The sequence below is a fragment of the Vulpes lagopus genome, chromosome 14 (genome assembly GCF_018345385.1).
Source record: "Vulpes lagopus strain Blue_001 chromosome 14, ASM1834538v1, whole genome shotgun sequence".
Lineage (NCBI taxonomy): Eukaryota > Metazoa > Chordata > Mammalia > Carnivora > Canidae > Vulpes > Vulpes lagopus.
Window position 1 is genome coordinate 10,771,081 of NC_054837.1, and position 19,222 is coordinate 10,790,302.

Below are 19,222 nucleotides of genomic sequence, written 5' to 3' on the forward strand. Positions count from 1 at the left end.
ATTTGCAGTGGAACCAAATGAAATCCTAGGAAAGTGGTTGTTTCCAGGTATAGGAAGCAGGGTAATATTATGGGGAGGGGTTACATGTTTTCACTGTATTTGTAATCGTTCATTTCTTGACCAGAGTGGTAGGGGCCTAGTATTATTTCATATTCTTTGGTTTGATTGAAACAGTTCATCATGAGAGCATGACTTTTGTAGTTAGACCTGGGTTGTGTGTGTGTGTGTGTGTGTGTGTGTGTGTTTAAGAATAATGCATCTTAAAAAAAAAAAAAAGATTTTATTTATTTATTCATGAGAGACACAGAGAGAGAGGCAGAGACATAGGCAGAGGGAGAAGCAGGCTCCCTCTGGAGAGCCCAATATGGAACTCAATCCCAGGACACCGGGATCACATCCTGAGCTGAAGGCAGATGTTCAACCACTGAGCCACCCAGGGGTCTCCAGACCTGTGTTTTAAATTTATTTTTGTCACTTACTAGCTATGTGACCTGGGACAACTACTTAACCTTTCTGTTCAAAAGAGATTGTTTAGTCATCTGTAAAATGGGGCTCCCAGGGCTCTGTGAGGATTACCTGTGAAGTTCAAACGCCCCTTCCCCCTCCCTGCCCGAGTATGCCTATGAGACTTGAGACCAGACTGGCCCTCAGGCTGCGACAGGTTGCTAACTTCCCCCTAGGCTTCAAACTTGTCCAACATGGAAAGCTGACATGGCCCCAGAGACAGGCTTCAGAGTAGGAAACACCCATTCCTTATAGGTTTCTTTGTTGGTTGGGAGCAGGAGTTGGGATAACTTTCCCAACAAGAGGGGAAGGGAAAGGCAGTTGAATCCTCACCTATATTTCTTTCCAGATCTCTCTGTGCCCTCTTATTAGCTAAGGGGTGGAGCAGGGCATGGGGAAAGTAGGGCACTCCTCCCAGGGGGCTTTAGGAAGCAATGAGGAAGGGAGGAGCCACGCCCCACACTGCAGGAATGGCTAGGTCTGTGGGGGGGGTCATGGCCTCTGGAGGGAGAACAGCTGGGAAGAGCCCATCTTCCCACAACCCCCTCTCACAGGAACACAGGTCTGGGGGCTGCTCATGGACATTTGGATTCTGGTGCATCCTGGGCAGCCTTTTACCTCAGAAGATGGGAACCTGTGGAGGCACCCCCTATCAGGCAGGGTGTGTCTGTCTATATGCACAGATGCAGATACTTTTTCACACATGTAATACACACTCATATCTACATTGCCAGGCCTGGCTATGGAATACGGAAAGGAATTCAGACACCATTCTCACTGGACAAACTTAAAACACAACATGGCTCATTTTTATTTTATCTCAGAAAAAAAAACATTCCCTTCGGAAGGAAAGGCAGTTAGAAAGGGCCTCTGACCGGGCAGCTCTGAGCTACCCAGGCACACCGCATGGTGAGCCAGTCCCGATCTCCTCCCCTGAGCCCACAGTCTGGCAGCAAATCCATTACAGCTCCCTGTCCTTGAGCCCAGCTTTGTGACCCCAAGAGATGGCCCTGGGACTGACGGTGTAAGAAGTGCGTGGCAGTTCATGGTAGCCAGACAGGGCTGTCTGGGACTCCCTGGGCTGACTCCTGGAGCTAGGTTAGCAGCAGGACTGACAACAGACCTGGCAACCAGAGAAGGAAAATAATTAAAAAAAAAAAAAAAAAAAAAGGCATTCTTCACGTTTAACATTTTCTCCTGGAAAAAAAAAAAGAGAAAAAAGAAAGAAAGAAATGAAAAACGCCACCTCTGGGCATAGCAGCTCCTGAATCCTTGAAAAGTCTGGGGAGGGTGTTGTGTGTGTGTGGTAGGGGGCCTGTTGGAGCCACCCCCACAGCCTCAGGGCCAGTTAGCCTGCCCTGCCACGTCAGGATGGTACTTCTAGATGCTTCCAGAGTGGGGGACCAGGCCCTGCCCAGCCAAGATGCTCTGTGCTGTGGCCCTGACCTGATGCTGGGCCTTCTGATGTGAAACGTCCACTTCCTTGGACTCCAAACCCTTCCTGCTAGGCCACATGCTGCTCCAGCCAGGGCTCCCTCCTCTCAGTCCAAAGTGGGAACTGGCCACGAGAAGGGTCTCCAGGCACATTCATTCTTTTCCCAATGTGACTGGTTTTATCCACCAAAGAGAAAGATTTCCTTCCTGTAGGAAGAGGCAAACTGAGTGGATCATCAGGACACTCCTGCTCCATCCTGGGCCAGGGGACCTTCAAGGCCAGGGGACTCTGGGCATGCTCCCTTGAGCTCATGACTGAGGAGCTCCACATCTGGGAGGCCCATGTTGCCATGGGACTCAGGGGCAATCCCTCCACTCACCAGCCCCAGGGTGTAGCCATTGGGCCGCCGCTCAGGATGGGGGGCGCTGCCATTGGCCCACACCCCAGGAGGATGGCCATTGAGGCGGAGGCTGATCTGCTCTCCATCACTGCCATGAGCTGCCAAGGCACGGGCACTGGTGCCACCTGCCTTGAAGGGCTCCCGCCGCCTCAGGACGTGGCTGCGAATGATCTTGCGGAAGGTCTGGCGAAACTCACGGATGCGGTAGGCATAGATGAAGGGATTCACAACAGAATTGGTGTGGGAGAGGACGATGGTCAGGTACATGAGCCAGAGTGGGGCATGGCTACACTCTGGGCAAAAGAAGGTAAAGCAGTTGATGATATGCAGGGGCAGCCAGCAGAGGGCGAAGAGCCCCACAATGATGGCCAGTGACTTGGCAGCGTGGACCTCCTTCTGCAGCGTGGACCGAGCCCGCTCCCCAGGCAGAGGCTGGCTCTCCATCTGCTTCAGCTGTCGCCGAGCTGCTAGGAAGATCCTCAAGTAGACACCCAGCATGAGCAGCAGCGGCACCAGGACAAAAGCAAAGAAGTTGTAGTACACCATGTAGTTCATGGGCACCACATCCTCAAAGAGACAGGCCACCTGGCCCTCCCCGCAGCCCTGTGAGTAGTTTCTGCCCTCTTTTGGCTGACCGCAGTTGTTCCAGCCCAGCATGGGAGTCAAGCCAATGGCAAACGACAGCACCCAGCAGACCGCAATGATGCCCTTGGCCCTTGTGCCAGTCACCAAGCCATTGTACCTGGGGAAAGGAGACCAGCATCAAAGGTCTGAAAAATCAAGGCTAGGAGGGGCCAAGAGTCAGAAACCCAGAGAAGCACTCCAGCCCCCATTCCCTGGCTATTAGGTCTTGGACCGGTCACTTCCTGCCTCCGAGCCTCAGTATCCTCCTCTGTTCAGTGGAGGTCCAAGCCCTGCCTTTTCCCATAGGAGATAACAGGAGAGCAGGCCCCCTGCAAAGGAAACCGCTGCATAGACATTCAGATGATTACTGAATAGTATTACAAATAGTCCTAGGACTCAATTAATTCAGTTTGAGGGAATTTATAAGTGAGAGTACTTATCACCTCCATGTTGGTCTCAGTTGATGCTAGAAAATTTCTCCTTAGCATGGGAATGGGTCAGGAATGACTCAATGGCTGGGGGCAGAACCAGCCAGATCAGACTTGAAGACGATTGATGTCTCTTGTACTCCGTGCTCTTCCCACTTGACTTAGGGTCTCCAGAAGCCCCCAAGGAGAGGTAGAGGTCGGGAACCAAATACCCTCTCTCCCTTCCAAATTCACTCACAGTTCTCTGGAGAGACATGAGATCAGTATGTCTTAACATTTATATAGTAGTCTTAACATTCAAGAGGAAAGAACTGCATGAGGGACTGAGGTCCGGAGAGGAAAAGTAATCTGCCTGAAACCACTCAGGACTCTAGAGAGCCAGACTTATTCCCAGACTCAGAGTGTGACCAGATCTGCCAGCCAGGAAGTGGACCCAGGCCCACAGAAAAGGCGGCATAGACTTTATTAAAAGAATGGGCAAAAAAAAAAAAGAATGGGCAGTCTGGGGCACCTGGGTGGCTCAGTCAGTTGGGCACCGGACTCTTGATTTTCTCTCAGGTCACAATCTCAGGGTTGTGAAACCGAGCCCTGCTTAAGATTCGCCCTCTCCCTCTGCCCCTACCCCATATCCCTCCCACACGTGCATACACACTCTCTCTCTCTCAAAAAAAAGAGAAAGAGAATAGGCAATCAAAAAATCATCTTCCTGATTGAAGAAGGTGACCTTGGTCATCTCTGAGGGATGACCATCTGCTTAATGGTTTTGATTCGGGCAATACCAGACTGCCCTCCCCTTTACCTGGTAAACCCTACCCATCCTTCACATTCAGGCTGGGTATCTTTCCCTGAGAAGTTCCCTACCCAAGTGCAGCTAATCCCTACTCCATCTGGGCCCCTCAGGTCAGGGGCCCCTTGAGGGCAGGGCTTTTCTACATCCATCTCTGCATCGCCAGCATTGAGAAAAGGACATACAGTGGATGCCCTTTATTTAATTCCAGAATCAGAAGCATCCACAGAAACTATCTAGTGCATGGATGGCAAACATGGGCCTACAAGTAAGAAATGTGTGAGGCAGGCTGGCAGGGCACATACTACGTGTATAAGAGATGGCTGATGCCGCTCAGCCCCCAGGGTGGGGGGCGCTACCACTGGCCCACACCCCAGGAGGATGGCCGCTGAGGCAGAGGCTGATCTGCTCTCCATCACCGCCATGAGCTGCTGAGGCACGGGCACTGGTGCCACCTGCCTGGAAGGCTCCCGCCACCTCAGGACATGGCTGAGAATGATCTTGAGGAGTTCCCTACCCAAGTGGCTGGGTGAGCTTCAGTGCTGCCAGGCCTCAGAAGGGGCTGGGGAGCTGATTTTCTCAGTGAAACTGTCCATGGTTTACATTTTGTCCACAAATTCAAATTAAGAAAAAAAAATCTGGTGGCCTCTGACCTCTTAACTAATCCAACCAACTCATTTTATAGGTGGGAAAACTGAAGCCTAAGGAGAGGAATGGACTTGCGGTGGACAGTTCAGGAGCCCGGAGCACCCTGGGCCAGGGTAAGTGTGTCAATTCTGAATCTATGTCAGTTTTGAATCCAAAGAGTAACTGGGAAGGGCCACTCCCAGGAGCCCTCAACCCCATTTAGCAGGGCCTTGGATGCCTGCAAAGGGGCTTGGACTTGCTTATTTCCACCAAGCCACAGAGAGCCTATGCTGCCCTGTTTCCTATTCTGGAGCCTCAAACACAAAGTCTCAGGCTTCCCCCCACCCCACACTTAATATTTACAGAGCACTTGCTGTGTGCCAGGCACTTTTTTAAGTACCCTACAAATTATAATTTATATAATCTCATTGAATAGGAGACTATTTTAATGCTGGTGTTTTTCCTGAGAAAAGCGTATTCCTCCCTGAGTTCCAGCGCTGCTGTGTTCCTGTTTGGTCATGTGCTGTCACTCTGCATCTCTGAGCCTTAGTTTCCTCATTTGTAAAATGGGACAAAGAATCCAGGGCCTGTGAGCACTGTCCCATGAGGGCAGAATTGTAAAATCGGTGGGTAGAGATTACAGGGAGGTGGGTTGTTAGTGACGTTAAGCAAGAACTTCTCAGCTCAGCTGTTCACATAAGAAATGGGCTGTTTCGGGCAAAGTGAGCTTCCTGTCATTTGAGGCAACCAAGCAGAAGCAAATAGTTGCAAGGATGCTGTAGAGGATCCTGGAAGCCACCTGTTTCAGAGATTTTCAAATTGTCTGCCAGCAGCCGACCGTCTTGCCTGCATTCCCAGGAAATCACAGAAGTAAGTTGGTGAGGAAGGGAGGCAGCTTGTAATATTCACCGAATGAATGAGCTGGTGGGGACAGCAGGGCCCAGCCCAAAGGCTTCTAGGACAGTTTGAAAATCCCTGGTCTGTCCAACTGTCTGCTTTTACAGACCAGGAAGCCCACGAGGGAAGGTGTGGCACTGCATTTTAAAACAAAAGCCCCCTGTGGGGACAGAAGCAAACACATTAATAGCACTTGGCTAAGCGTGCAAAGAATATCTCTTGAGAGGATTCCCAACACTGACTTCCAGGAAGAGAACTGAAGGTAGGGCAGGGGACAGAATGGACAGTTTTTCACCATATACCCTGTTGTTCTTTTTTTATGTTTTAGTATGTGCAGGTAATACTTTATTTTAGAACCCTCCCCAACACACAGATACACATCAGACAGATTAATTTTGTTATTCAGAAGAAAAGTCCTTAGGCTGAGAGCCCTGGACCCAGGCCCCCAGGGAACTGGAACAGCATTAGGGCCCAAATAGAACAACAGCCAAGCCACAGCCTGGCCGAGGGGCATCCCCTGGGCTGCGTCTATGACTGATGGTAGTCACATTTTGGCCTCCTGGGCCCCAGACATAGAGTGTCTAGTGGAAGCGGTGCCAAAGGCATCCAGCACAACACTCTGGCATTCGGGGCACCCTAGAGGCATCACAGGGAGCGGGTGCCAGAGCACTGCTCACCGCATTTGGAGGTACCTCTGCCTCCCTACATCTCCTAGCTCACAGGCTGTCCCTTCCTGGGGTATCCCCATTACCCATGTGGGGCTCACTCTGTGATCCAGGAATACCACCCACAACTCCACGTGAGGCTTCATGTGCATTTTCCCTATACTGAGAGAAGGTGGAGCTTTCCTAAGTTGTGCAAAGGAGTCAGTGATCTAAGAACTGAAGAAGAGTCACTGGCCCAGGGGTGAAACCCAAACTCTCTCCTGGGCACAGGCAGGCCTGAGCCAGCCTCACACCCTCCCTGACCTCCTGGTCTTCTGTCTCACCTCTCCCGGGCCCAGGGCACACATGTTCATTCCTTACTTGGGGCCTTTGTCCAGGCTTGGCCTACTCCTATAACTCCTGCCCCTACGCATACCCATCCTGCAAGATTCATCCAGCATTACCTCCTCCAGGGAGCCCTCTCTTAGGAGCCAGGGTACTTGTTTTCTTCCCCATGGGGTGATTCACCACATATACCTTGGGTCTTTGCACTAACTGCTGCTCCATATGCAGCCTGTTTCCCAAGGAGAGCAAGTGCTTACCAGTGGCTAACGTGAGAGGCAGGAGACAAGGGGCACAAAAGTCTCCTAGGATAAGAGAGTCTCTCACCCTAGGCTGTCTGTTCTTTGGGGATGTTGAGGGTTCCCATCTCTGCCTCTGGCCAGGCTGCTTCTCACTGGCTTCCTGATTAAGCCCTGCCATAGTCCACCAGAGTCCCTGCACTTGGGAAGGAGCATAGATTTTTCTGAAACTGAATTCTTTAACGAAAGAAAGAGAGAGGGGCACCTGGATGGCTCAGTTGGTTAAGTGTCTGCCTTCAGCTCAGGTCATGATCTTGGGGTCCTGGGATCCAGCCCCACTTTGGGCTCCCCTCAGCAGGGAGTCTGCTTGTCCCTCTCCCTCCGCCCCCCCCTTGGATTGTGCTCTCTCAACCTCTCATTCAAATGAATAAATATTAAAAGAGAAAGAGAAAGAGAAAGGAAGAAAAGAAAGCAAGGAAAGGAAAAGAAGGGAGGGAGGGAGGAAAAGAAGGAAAAAAATAGAAATGAAGGGTGAGTGATACAGGCCTGGGGTTAGACATCGAGGTGAGCAGTCAGGGGATGGACACCTCAGAGCAGCCAAATGCACCTACTGAGCGGAGTAGAAGACACTATGCAGAGGAGGGGAGATTTCTAGCTGGCAGGGGACAGGGGGAGAGGCAGGAGCAAGCAGCCTGAATCAGGCAGTGGCCCCAGAGCTGCCAGGGTTCTCATTTGCCTTCACTTCATCCCCCCTTGCACCTTCATGCACCTCGCCCTCCCCAGGGCAGGGCCCTTGAGAAATAAGAAAAGTAGAGGGATGCAAGGGAGCCTGGAACTTCGTGAAGGGCCATGGAGTCCCCCAACTCAGTAGACACTTTTCCTTCTCCGGCTCTGGCCTCCCCATGAGTAACACAAGGGTCATAACATCCTCCTGGCCACAATGCCAGGCTGTGAGGATCAAAGGAGAAACTGCACTAACATCCTCTGGCAACTGTGAAGTGCTCTGCCTGAGGGGGAGGATAAGCAGCAGCAGCATCGCCATCCCCAACAAACCCCAGATCCAAGAGATCTAGGCTGACCCTTCAAGGCTTTATCAAGCTTTAATCAAACAGCCAGGGGGTCTGGGTGGAACTAGGTCCTGCTCTGGAAGATGGTGGGAACTGGGGATACAGATGGGGTGGGGGCAGGTCCAGGCTCCATCAGGGACCCAGCTCTGAAACTCCAGCAGCTCATAAAAGAGCTGAATCCCCCACCTGCTTCACCCCACCAACCCTCCCTTCTCAGGGCCCCATCACTCCCATTTGCTGGCTGGACCCTCACAACACCTTTGTGAGCTCAGAAGGACAGAGAAGCCTGTTTCCCTCTATAGATGAGGAAGTGGGCCCAGAGAGGGACAGCTGACTTTATGGTCACACAACATGTCCCATACTCCTACATCAGGAATCATTCTCTTGACTCTCAGAACACAGAGAAATAAGAAAAAGAAGCCAAGACCCTTTCAATTGAGCCCTGATCTCTCCCTAGAATGCTGTTGCCCTTTGAAAAAGGGAAGGAAGTGAAAGTGACATCTCTGCTTCCCCACTGAGCATTCCTACCAGGGCTGGTCCAGGCCCAGTTGATGCTCAACCTGGCGCCTAACGTAGACACCAATTCTCTGCTCTCTGTCTATCTGGGACCCTGTGTTCTGAGCTGTCCTTCAATGAGCCTGGACTCCGGACTCTGCTCTGCACTATTTGGCCAGTCATCTATTGAGGCTGGCCAAAGTCGCCTCTTGGACAAGAGTCCTAAGCTCTCCTGAGATTAGAGCATCCTGTAGGGCCACACAGGGCCTGAGCTCCCTCCTTCATTTGAGCAGCATGAGGAGGGTACCTGCTTCCCATTTAGAGCTCAGGTGACAGGAGTGGCCACCTGGTGCAGGTCTGGGAGATCAGGGCCGCCCTGTGACCCCGTTCTCCAAAGGCTAGTTGCAGTGGGTGACAGGCCACATTTCTTCACAGGCCCAGTCCCAACTGTACTGCCAACTTGTGTGGCCCTGAGGGCTGGCTCCCTTCTCAGAGCCTCATTTTTCCATCCAGAAGATGAGAGGAAATGACCTCTAAGGGCTTCCTTGCATTTGACATTCTAAAGTTCCATTCCTCATTGAGCCCGCTCCTCTTCTCAGCTGGGGTGCACTCGGCCAGCATGAGGCTGCTGAGGCCTGCTGCATAGGCAGGTGCTGCACCTGTTTGGGAGAATTCACAGCCAGGTATCCTGGTCCTCTGAGACCTCCCTCAGGGTCTGCAGCCACCCAGGCTGTGGAACCCAGCTCCTGATGGAGGGTCGAGGGGGTGGGGCAGGAGGTTTCCCTGCCACACACACTCTGGGGGAGGGAGGTAACTTCCTAGCTTCCGTCTGCCCTGGCCCTGTAGGTGGCAGCCACATTAAATGAACTCAGCCTCAGGGAAAGTTTTCATTTACACAATCCAGGGCTGAAATCACTTCACAAAAGATTCACCGTAAAAACCCCTTCCACTAGCTGAGCACACAGGCTCTCTCCAAGACCATGAGTACTCGCTGACCTGAGGAGCACAAAATTTGCATATTGGTTCAAGTGACTCACTGTGGCATTTGGCCAAGTCACTTCCCCTCTCTGGGTCATTTTTTTTTTTTTTAATGTGCAAACTGTGCAGCTGGCTCAGAGGAGCTGGAGGTGGGCAGGCGCGTGGGCTTCTAGCTCTGAGGGCCTGTGGTTTCCCGTGGTGCTCTGCCCCACCCTGGCATCGTGCTGTGTGAGAAAATGACCCAGATGCACCGCCCAGACCTGGGCCACACACATCTGCCAACAGCCAAAGCAGCAGCCTCCACCACACAGCCTGGGGAAGACCGAGGAGGGCCGGGGTGCCTTGTGCCCACAGGGATTGACTGGAGTGGCATGGTTGCTGGCCGTGTACCGAGTCCCGGGCAGCCCCAGACTGAGCCCCAGGGCCCCCTCCTCAGCTCAACACCCAGACATCCAAGACCAAATCCTGTCCCCAGGTTCACCCTGACCCTGGCTGGGCACAGGCAGCCTTTTCAGAGATGCGAGCCCCAGCATGAGGCGTGCCGGGAAGAGAAACAGGCAACCCATCACCCCCACTGCCCAGCTCACCGGAGTGGGATGCGGATGGCGATGTAGCGGTCAATGGCGATGGCCAGGAGGCTGAAGATGGAGCTCTGAGTGAGGACCAGGACAAAGCAGGCAAAGAAGAGGCAGTTGTGGCAGGCAGCACAGAACCCTGTGCTGATGGTGATGGCGAAGGGGATCGCGAGGACTCCCACGGCAATGTCGGCTGCTGCCAGTGACACCACGAAGTAGTTGGTGACGTTCTGCAGGTTGCTGTTCAGCCACACAGCCCAGCACACCAGCACATTGCCCAGGATGGCCAGCACAGCGATGGCCAGCTCCACCGTGATGTACACCCAAGAGCCCATGGTGGACATGGCTGCAGAGGGGCAGGGTCAGCAAGGACACGGGCCGGGCCAGCTCACGGTCCATAGCTGCAGTGCCGCTGGCCCTGCCCAGGCCCCTGAGCCCCTTCTTCACAGGAGCCAAGAGCGCCCCTGCCTGTGACGGGGGCTCCCCAAGGGCTTTTTCACTGCCAAGTCTGAGTCTCCAGAAACTGGGCCCTCCTCAGGGGCTCTCGCAGCATCTTGGCTCAGCTCGGCTTCATAGTCCCTGAGGCACCTGCCAAGGGAGAAGCCTTGTGAGGAGCTGGACCACAGGCAGAGGGAACAAAGTCGAAGATCCCAGGGGCAGCTCTCAGGGCCGGTCACCAAGGCCCACCCTGCAGGCCAGGCATCAGCCAGAGAACAACCCTTGGTGCCCCAGCCCTCCCGCCGTGGACACAGCCTCAGCCCTTGTGTTTTCTAGGAGACACAGGAATCTTTTAAATTTAAATCGCTTGTGTCACCCCCCATGCTCAGCTTCCTAAGTCTTTGGTGGCTGCCCTGCCACTCTCCTGGGCCCCTGAGCTTACTGCTACCCCCAGGTTCCTTCCAGTAAGGCCCCCTCACTGCTCGGCTCTCCCAGGCCCACCTACCTTCCCTCTTGACCAACCTCAGTCCTCTCCATCCCCCAAGAGCTCTCCCTGGGAACTGCCAGTACCTACCTAAGCTGCTAGGTTAAGGAGAGGCCCAGAGACCCCTAGAGTTCTGCTCTGGAAGGACTGGGGTGGCCCGTCTGGTGCTGTCTCCCACTGCCGGCAGGTAAGCCCTCGTGCCCTAGCCGGTGATGCTACGCTGAGTGGAGGAACAGGCACAAAGGGAGCCCGCTCCTCAGCAGCCCCTGCCAGCTGATTGCACGTCTGGGCAGGGGAGTGGCCTCACCTCCCCCCCCCCCTCTCTTCTCCTGCACCCGCCCCCCAACCTGTTCCTCTGCCTGGCTGATGACAGGACAGACAAGTTCAGTGTGGTGCTGGAGAGACAGCAGGGTGCTCAGCCAGGGCTTGCTGGGCAACTGCGGGCAAGGATGCAGTGTTATTTTCTAGGCCTGTTTCTTCATTGATACCATGGGGAGACTGGACCCCAGATAGCCTTTGGGGACCACTGTAGCTCACTCACAATTCCATGAGCAGGAAATAAACGGATCTAAAGGGCTCTCCCAGAGTCCAGGCATTATAGAATTGTAAGGAATTACACTTACAGGAGCGCAAGCAGAAGTTGAGGTCTTGATCTCCCCCAGTCCAAACCCCCAGGGTTCCATCTCCCATTACCAGCTTGGGGGCCTCCCCCACTGCCTCTGCTCCCACCTCATCACACACGTGCTGCCTCATGGTGTCCCCTCATGCCAAATCCACCCCCTCTTCCAGTCCTGGGCCCTCATGGGGCTCCAGGTACACATGGGCAGCAGCTGCTGCCTGCATGGGGACAAGAGGCCCAAAGCTGCCTTTCAGCTGCCCAGACGTGGGCTCAGGAGACTGTGTCCTCCTTCCCTCCTCCAGGACACAACGGACAGAGCTGGTGCCCTTGGGAGAAGGTGAACTCATGATCCCTTGTCATGTTCCAAGGGCCAGGCTCCTCCTGCACCCATGCAAGAGGAGACAGGGGGCTGCAAGGGAGGAGCACCACGTTTCCTTCTAACTCCAGTGTGCCTCCAGAGGCTGGAACTGTGCCCGAGGGCTATTCCCTGTGCCCACCGGGAGGCTCACACGGAGCACCCAACACCAGGGAACAGGACAGAGAAGAGGTGGCAAAGTCCCTGAGAAATGGAGAGTTCTTGCAGCCTGCAGCAGATCCAATGGGCTTCTCCCAGGCCTGGCAGGGGCCCACCACCAAGGGACCATGAATGAATCCCAAGCCCCTCCATATGCAGGGTGCTTGCCAACCAGCTGCACACAAAGCCTGTCACTGGCAGAGAAGGACCAGACCAAGTCTCCTGCTATTTTCCCTGGCCATAGAGTGTCCCTGGCCTACAGCCTAAAGCAGCAGTCACCAGGGACCCCTCAAACACAGAAGCTGTGTGTCCAGGGTCTAGTTTTATTCTGCAGAAGGGAAGTGACAGGTCCAAGACTGCCTGCCACCTAGGGGCTGCCCAGGCCTAGCAGTAGCAGCGGCAGCCACTGTCCAGGGGGGTAAGGCCAGGTCCAGTAAGCCTCCGGAATCCCACCTCCCCCTCTCAGTGGGCCGTCTGCCCTCCTAGCCTCTTCACCATCACCTGCCACCCTTCTTACCCAGACTTTGGCCTCTCCAGGGAAATCTGCATTGAGAGGCGCCACAGCCTCTGCCAATCAGATCAGCCGAGGCTAAAAGCCTGACTTGGTCCCAGACCATTGTCCAGATTCAGAGGGCTCTTCCTGGGAGAGATGAGATGGGACCACCAGTGTGGTCCACTTGACCCAAATACACATCACATTTCTGTGGAGCTAAGGCCAGGCTGCCCTACCTGCCCAGAGCCCTGATGAGGTCAGGCTGACTCTGTGAGCCGGGAAGCCTGGAGTGGAAGGGCTTTCAAGGGCCCTCACCCAGCCCTCTGTCTGGTAAGGCTCTCCTGGCAGCCCCGGGTACCTGTCTGCGTACCCCTAGTCCTCGGGCCGCCCTACCGTGGCGCTATGGGCTCCCATGGTGAACAGCACCTGGTACCAACATTCTTCCTGACTGAACTAAAGCCACCTTGCTGTACACCATGCCTGGGGTGCCTTCCCAATCTCCCTGGATACAGTGGATTGGATCCTCCTGGTCACAGATCCTCCTGCCCCAAGGAGCTAATGCTGCTGACAGCTGGGTCCTAAAAGGCTGCCTCTGCACACTGGCTCCCCATCTGCTCTTCCTACAGCATATGTGTGGGCATTTCCAGCTGCTGCCAGCATATCTTGGGGTGAGGCTGGCCTGGTCCCATAGGCAATCTGGGCATCTGTCAAACCAGAGTGCCAGCCCCAAGCAGAGAACATCAGTTCAGCCTAAGGCACCAGGTGACAGGGCAGGAAGAAGGCTCAACAGCCTCCTACTGGAGCTGCTGCGTGGTAAGGTTGGGAGCTTCTCAGCCATAGGTGGACAAATCCACCCAGGAGGTGGGGGCACCCTAACTTGTGGCCTTTGCCAGACTTCCATGGTAGAAATGCTCCCAGTATGGCCAGTTTCAAGCTACTAATGTGTCACTAACAAGAAATGGGAATTAGCACACAAAGCTCAAGAGAGTTTGTTGACACTGGGCTCTGGCCACTGCGGAGCCACCAGGCCCTGTGCTCTCCCTAGATGCCAGGACTCTACTCCAGACCCTCTCAGCTTGTGCAGCCTACCTGGGAGTTCACGATATATGAGGCCATGGTAACAGTGGGGTCATGTGTTCCCATTGTCTCCTTGAGCCCCATTTTACAGATGAGGAAGCTAAGTCCTAAAGAGGTTAACGACCTCTCCCAGCCTTGACCTCTCCCAGCCTTACCAAGAGCATGAAAGGGTGGAATAGAGCTGAGGGAAATGCCCATGGAAAACACAGCAGCAGGAAGATTTCCTGGGGCCTTCTGGCCCTTCTCTGCTTCCCTCCCTTCAGAGGCCTCCTAGAGTGACAGGAAGGTCTGGAGGCCCAAGGGGAGGGGGCCAGGGGCGGAGCCAGGATCTGGCAATTTCCTATCCCTCTCTGTTGGCCCTATCTAATTAATTCTTGAGTCATCTATTGCTAGCCAGGAAAGGAAATTAAATGTTAATAATGTAATATTTCCCTCCGATTATCCCTTGTTGGGGACAGGGCAGAGGGCAGAAGCTGTCCCATACAAACTAGAGACCCGTGCTGGGGAACGTGCTCAATGAGCCTTGAAAGGACAACCCTGCAGGATTCCCTACAGTCGATTCAAAACGGCTGCTTCTTCTGGTCTTCCTCATCACCCCCACCGACCTGGCCACCTTAACTGAAACTCCATTTAATCAAAACCCACATATTTTCTGGCCCACTTGTGGCTCCTTGTAGAGGCTTTCTGTACACTTGCCCAGATGGTGGCTGTACCCCCCAGAGCCTGCTGGATGGAGGGGCCTGCTTGCTTCAGGCAGGACCCTGTACCTCTGCTCCTGGGTGCTGCTCAGGGCAACATACCAGGCCCAGTGTAGGGACTCGGACCTGGCATAACCATGCTCAGCCCATTCCTGGGCTCCAGGACCCTGGCCTGAGCCTCTTCCATTCCTCCCTCATAGCAGATGTTACACAAATACCTACTCTGTGCCACATGCTGCTGAGCCTGGCCCCAGAAGAGTCCTGAGCCTACAGCAGGGGACCTTGAAGGAGGACTTGCCCCAGGAGACTGCTGAGAGCCAGCTGCTACCCTGCTGTGCCGGTCACTCCCCATCTCCAGGGCCTTAGTTCCCACTTAAGATGACCCTGCAAACCACAATTTCAAAGCACAGAAGAAAAACTGAAGCTAAGAAAGATCAGCAACAGCACCCAAAATATGGAGATTCGTTCATTTCGGAAGAGAGGAAGGTAATAATCTAATAATGCTTTCCAAAGACATTTAGGATCTTTAAAGAGATGAAAAAAGGAACCACGTCCACAAGCAAGAATGAGAACTTATCACTCGACTGGCAGAAATGAAACTAGAACAGGTGAACGTGAACAAGAAATAATATAAAACCCCCAAAATGAAAAATAAAGAGACTGAGAGAACACAATCCACATGATGCGCTTCAGGCGTGCACACAGTTGGAGACAACTGGGAGTTTGAGGGATTATCAGCACTGAGGAATTAGCACAGCAGCTTCACAAAGACACAAAGTCCATGAGGAGATCCAGAGAAGGTAGATGGCGAAGTACCGACACGGGTGTCCCAGGAGCGCAGTCAGCGTGGAGAGGGCAACAAGCAAGGAAGCAACAGCTGGACAGGCAGCTGGGCTCCTGCTCTCAACCACAAGCCCTCCACTGGCTCTGCCATGACTGCTCTTTGGGGTAGCCCAGGCCTGGGCATGAGCCTCCCAGAACCCCAGGGCCTGGGAACCCACCAAGCCCCTCTCTAAAGCCACCAATTGGAGTGGGGCAAGCATCTTCCAGTGGTGCCTGCAGGCGAGCAAGCACAAAGCACTGGTGCCTCTTCCCTCCCTCCTCTCCCTGCAGGACAACTTCGGGAACCTGGGGCAGGCTGGGCCCTAAGTGCCAGGCAGGCACCCAGTGGTCCCCTCCCCCCCCACCTCTCCGGAGGCTGCTGCTCTCAGCCGGGGCAGGAGGTGGGCAGGAAGTGGCAGAGCGCTACTACTCCCTGAACTGAATCTGGCCCCTACCACAGCCTCCCCATCAGCTCCTGGGCCATAGGGCCTGCCCCAGCTCCTTTTTCCCTGTGGAGGGCTGGAGTCCCTCTCTCATCACCATGCATCCAGGCCAGACACCGGGAGAGTCTGCGTCCTCCCAGCCTGAGGATTCACCCCCTCATGGCCACCTCATCTGACAGCCCCCCTTCTAGAGGTCACCCCACACACCAGGGGCTGGGTGCCTATCTGTGGTAGAAGGAGCTCAGGTGGGCTCCCAGTCCTGCTCCATCCCATACTCTCTGAGATCCTGAGCAGGTCTTCACCCTTGTAACGAGGCTCCTGCGAGATGGCACCCTGGGACAGGCTTGGTACACACGCTTCCCTCAAAAGAGCCCTCTGATGGTGGGATGACAGGCACTAGGATGCCTGAAGGGAACATGGGGGCGGGGCTGCGGGTCCTAGATGGCCCTGGTGGGGTCCTGGCCGAGCTCTGGCCTGTTGGAGGGCAGGAGCTCCTTGGAGGGTGGCCCCACTGAGGATGGGAGAGAGGCTGACCCACACCTGGGGCCCCTGGGGTGAAGGCGTGATGACGCAGCCCTGGAGGCTGAAGGGAGAGGGCGAAGCCTCGGCCAGCAAGGGCAGCACGGCCTGTGGCCGGACCAGATGCCACACGGCTCCGCCACTGCTCCCCGTTGCACCCCGCGGCCCCCTGTACCTGGTTCACGGTTTGCAAAGGCCGCGAGGGGCAGGAGGTGGAGCCAGGCAGAGACCACCAGCCCCCACAGCAGGAGAGGCCCCAGGCTGGTGCTGCCCACCCTCGCTGGCACAGGAAGGCAGCCCTTCTTCCAGGGCAGAGCTGGGGGGGGGGCAGCAAAGCGGGGGCCACAGAAGACACGCCAGGCCCTGCCCAGCAGCTTCTGAGACCTGCCGTCCTGCAGAAGAGGGTCTGGGCGCACGGCAATCTGGATGGTTTCCCAGAGGGGGGCCCTTGGGGCGGGCCTTGGAGGACAGGGAAAGCAAGAGGGACGCAGGGAGGGACTCTGGGCAGACACTGCAGCCTGTGTGAGGCTCAGACCCGGTCGGAGAAGGCCGAGGGGCCCCAGAGAGCTGGAGCCCTGAATTCCCCTCCTGCAGACTTTCCCATCTCCAGCACAGTCCGGGGACCCCATGCCGCAGGGGCCCTTCTCATGATTCTGCAGGCAGGGGCGGGGGACTTCTGCCACTAATGTACCACCTAGAGCCCCCAGGCCCCGGGTGGCCTCCGCCTGCCCTGCAGCCCCGCTCCACACTTCCCTTCCCCACCTGGCACAGTGCGGACCTCCAGGTACTGCCCTCAGGCTCCGCACCCCAACTACTGCATCCAAACCCCGGAAGATGAAGTCACCCCTCCCTTCTGTGGCTGTGATGCTTCCCCCGGCACAGACCCCTTCCCCGGGGGGTGGGACTCGTTCCTTTGGCTGGCTCAGCACCTGACTGCAGCGGTGTCCTCCGCGGCCCCTGACAACTTCATGCTGTGGCCGTCCCTCTGCGCACCTTCCCTAGCTCCCCTCTGTGCATCTTGGCGTTCAGTTTGAGTGGCGACAGACGAGACAAAGGCCACAAGATGGTCGGACTCGCAGTCCCAGCTCATGGGGTGACGGAGCTCAGGAGTGAGACAGGCGAGATGTCACCCGGGGTGCTGCCCTGAAGCCAAGCGCTTGCTGCCAAGCTGGCTCCAGTCTCCATGCTCCTCTGCCCGCAGGGATCCCCTGCAGTGTCCCCCCATGCCACCAGGACCGCAGCTCCCCTGGGGTCCCCCCCCCCCGCTCAAGCAGGGACACCAACCTGTCCTCTGCTCTGACCTGCCCCTCTCGTGCCCACCTCTTGTGGCCTCCGCGTCACAGCCCAGCACTGCCACTCCATCATGCTTGTTGCACGAGACCGTGAGCGCGCCGAGGATGCAAGACCAGAACCCAGGTTTGGGCTCCGAAATCTGCTGTCACTGGGTTGCCCTTGAGGTCAGCCATTGCCCCCCGGGGCTATGGGCTCCTAGGGGCCAGGAGCACTGTGTGGGAGGCCTGCACCTCGCAGACCATCCTGAGGGCTGAGCTGGCCCAAGGCCTTCCGTGGCCCGCTGCCCGTCTCTGGGCTGCCCTCAGCTTCCCTGGGGTTATGAACCGAGACGCTGGCCTAGGCCGGAGCCCGGTCTGCACTGAGGGGCCTGGGACGGCGGGGCCGCGGCCCCAGGGACACCGGAACCGGGGAGAGCCAGGGAGACCCTGAAGGGCGAGGACAGAGCAGGAAGGTGTTGACACCACTACCTGCAGACAAGCCTCGGCAAGGAGCTGGGTCGCCGACCTGCTGGCGCACAGGGCGGAGCCCCCCAGCCAGGCCACAGCCTCCGAAGCGGCCAGCGCGGGACGGAAGAGCGGGCCCCTGACCCCGCAACAGCCTCCTCGGCCCACCCCACGGTGGGGACAAGCGGGGCAGCCACGGTGGGGCGGGGGCGTGTTCTGGAGGGTGCAGGGGCTGGCAGTGCAGGCAGCCCGAGTCGGGGGGCGGGGGCAAGCTCAGGGGGGAAAGGGGCCTGTGAAGGAGGGAGCGCGGCCACCGGGGCGGCCTGACGTCCAGGCCCAGGCTCTGCAGCCTCTCCTCCTTCCCCCTCCCCTCGGCCTCCGCCTCGCCTCCCCTTCCTCCCGTTCTACCGCCCGGGAAATTAAAGTCTAAGGCGGCGTAGCGGTGCCGGGAAGGCAGGGACCTGGGCTCCGCCGGCCGCGGCGCCTCCCTGACCCTCCGGGATGGACGCCCAAGTCCCTCGAGGGCCGCCACCACTCCCGCCATTCCTACCTCCGCTCGGGGCGGCCCGGCGGACAGACGGCCCCGGCCAGGGGCGGGCACCCCCCGCCCCGCCAAGTCCGGGTCCCGCCACCACGGTCCCGGGACGCGCCCGCCCCGGCCCAGCCGTTCACTCCCCTCCTCGCCGCCCCACGCTTCGGGACGGGGATGCCGAGCCCCGCCCCCCCTCCCCGGAAGGCCGCCCGCGCCCCTCCGCGCCCCTCCGCGCCCCTCCGCGCCCCGCCGCCCCCCGCCGCCCCACCTGCGCAGCCCGCCCTCGCCCGGGTCCGACCCGCCGCGCCGGGCGCGTCCGGAAGGTTGGCCGCGCCCAGGGGCCGGCCCGGGGCGCCCAGGCGGCCCGACGGGTGTCCCCCGCGCCACCTGCGGGTCCCGCCGCCCGGGCCGTCGGGCTCTCGCGCCCCCCGCCCTCCCGCCGCCCCCGCGCACCTTCCGCCCCCGCTGAAGACGTGGCGCCCGGCCCGAGTCGCCCCTGCGCGCGCCGCGCCGTCCCCGCGCGGGCTGCAGCTCGGACCCCGGCCCGGTGGCGGGAAGACAGGGCGGGGCGGGGGGCGCCCGGGGGGGCCGAGCCTCCCGTCCCTCCCGGCCCGCAGCCTCCGACGGCGCCGGCCGCCCGCCCGACCCCCGGGATCCCGGCCCCGAGACCCCGGCTGACCTGCCGCTCGCGCGCCGGCTCCCGCTGTCTCCGCCGCGGCTCGGGCTCGGCTCCGGCCGCCTCGTTCACGGGCGCCCCCTGCAGGCGGCCTCCGGGCCCTCTGTCCCCGCCCCGCCCCGCCGAGCG

General features: G+C 57.3%; 1 protein-coding gene and 1 long non-coding RNA gene across 4 annotated transcripts in view; one reads left to right on the top strand and one right to left on the bottom strand.

Annotated features, from left to right (window-relative positions):
• The window catches only part of LOC121475375, a 53,282-nt gene extending 43,095 nt beyond the window's left edge, over window positions 1–10,187 (top strand). The window contains exon 3 of the long non-coding RNA XR_005983736.1: window positions 4,864–10,187. This is a non-coding gene — a long non-coding RNA (uncharacterized LOC121475375). The remainder of the gene's footprint in view (window positions 1–4,863) is intronic.
• On the bottom strand, window positions 1,268–19,222 carry ADORA2A (adenosine A2a receptor). 3 transcript variants are annotated; one of them, XM_041728590.1, is made up of 4 exons: window positions 19,097–19,222; window positions 10,055–10,630; window positions 2,319–3,081; window positions 1,268–2,145 (listed from the first exon to the last, which is right to left on the bottom strand). In XM_041728590.1, the coding sequence occupies exons 2-4, from the start codon at window positions 10,384–10,386 to the stop codon at window positions 2,092–2,094; spliced, it is 1,149 nt and encodes a 382-aa protein (XP_041584524.1). In that variant the 5' UTR covers window positions 10,387–10,630; window positions 19,097–19,222; the 3' UTR covers window positions 1,268–2,091. The 3 variants fall into 3 exon arrangements, with proteins under 3 accessions (XP_041584524.1, XP_041584522.1, XP_041584523.1); XM_041728588.1 differs by having other exon boundaries at window positions 1,268–3,081; XM_041728589.1 differs by lacking the exon at window positions 19,097–19,222 and adding an exon at window positions 18,871–19,009 and having other exon boundaries at window positions 1,268–3,081.

What these genes read in the sequence shown, in the direction of transcription:
- ADORA2A (XM_041728588.1), bottom strand. Translation starts at nt 10,386, where the DNA reads ATGTCCACCATGGGCTCTTGGGTGTACATCACGGTGGAGCTGGCCATC. An exon ending in GCCATCCGCATCCCACTCCG is followed by an intron (nt 3,082 to 10,054) that starts GTGAGCTGGGCA and finishes TCCTTTCCCCAG; the next exon opens with GTACAATGGCTTGGTGACTG.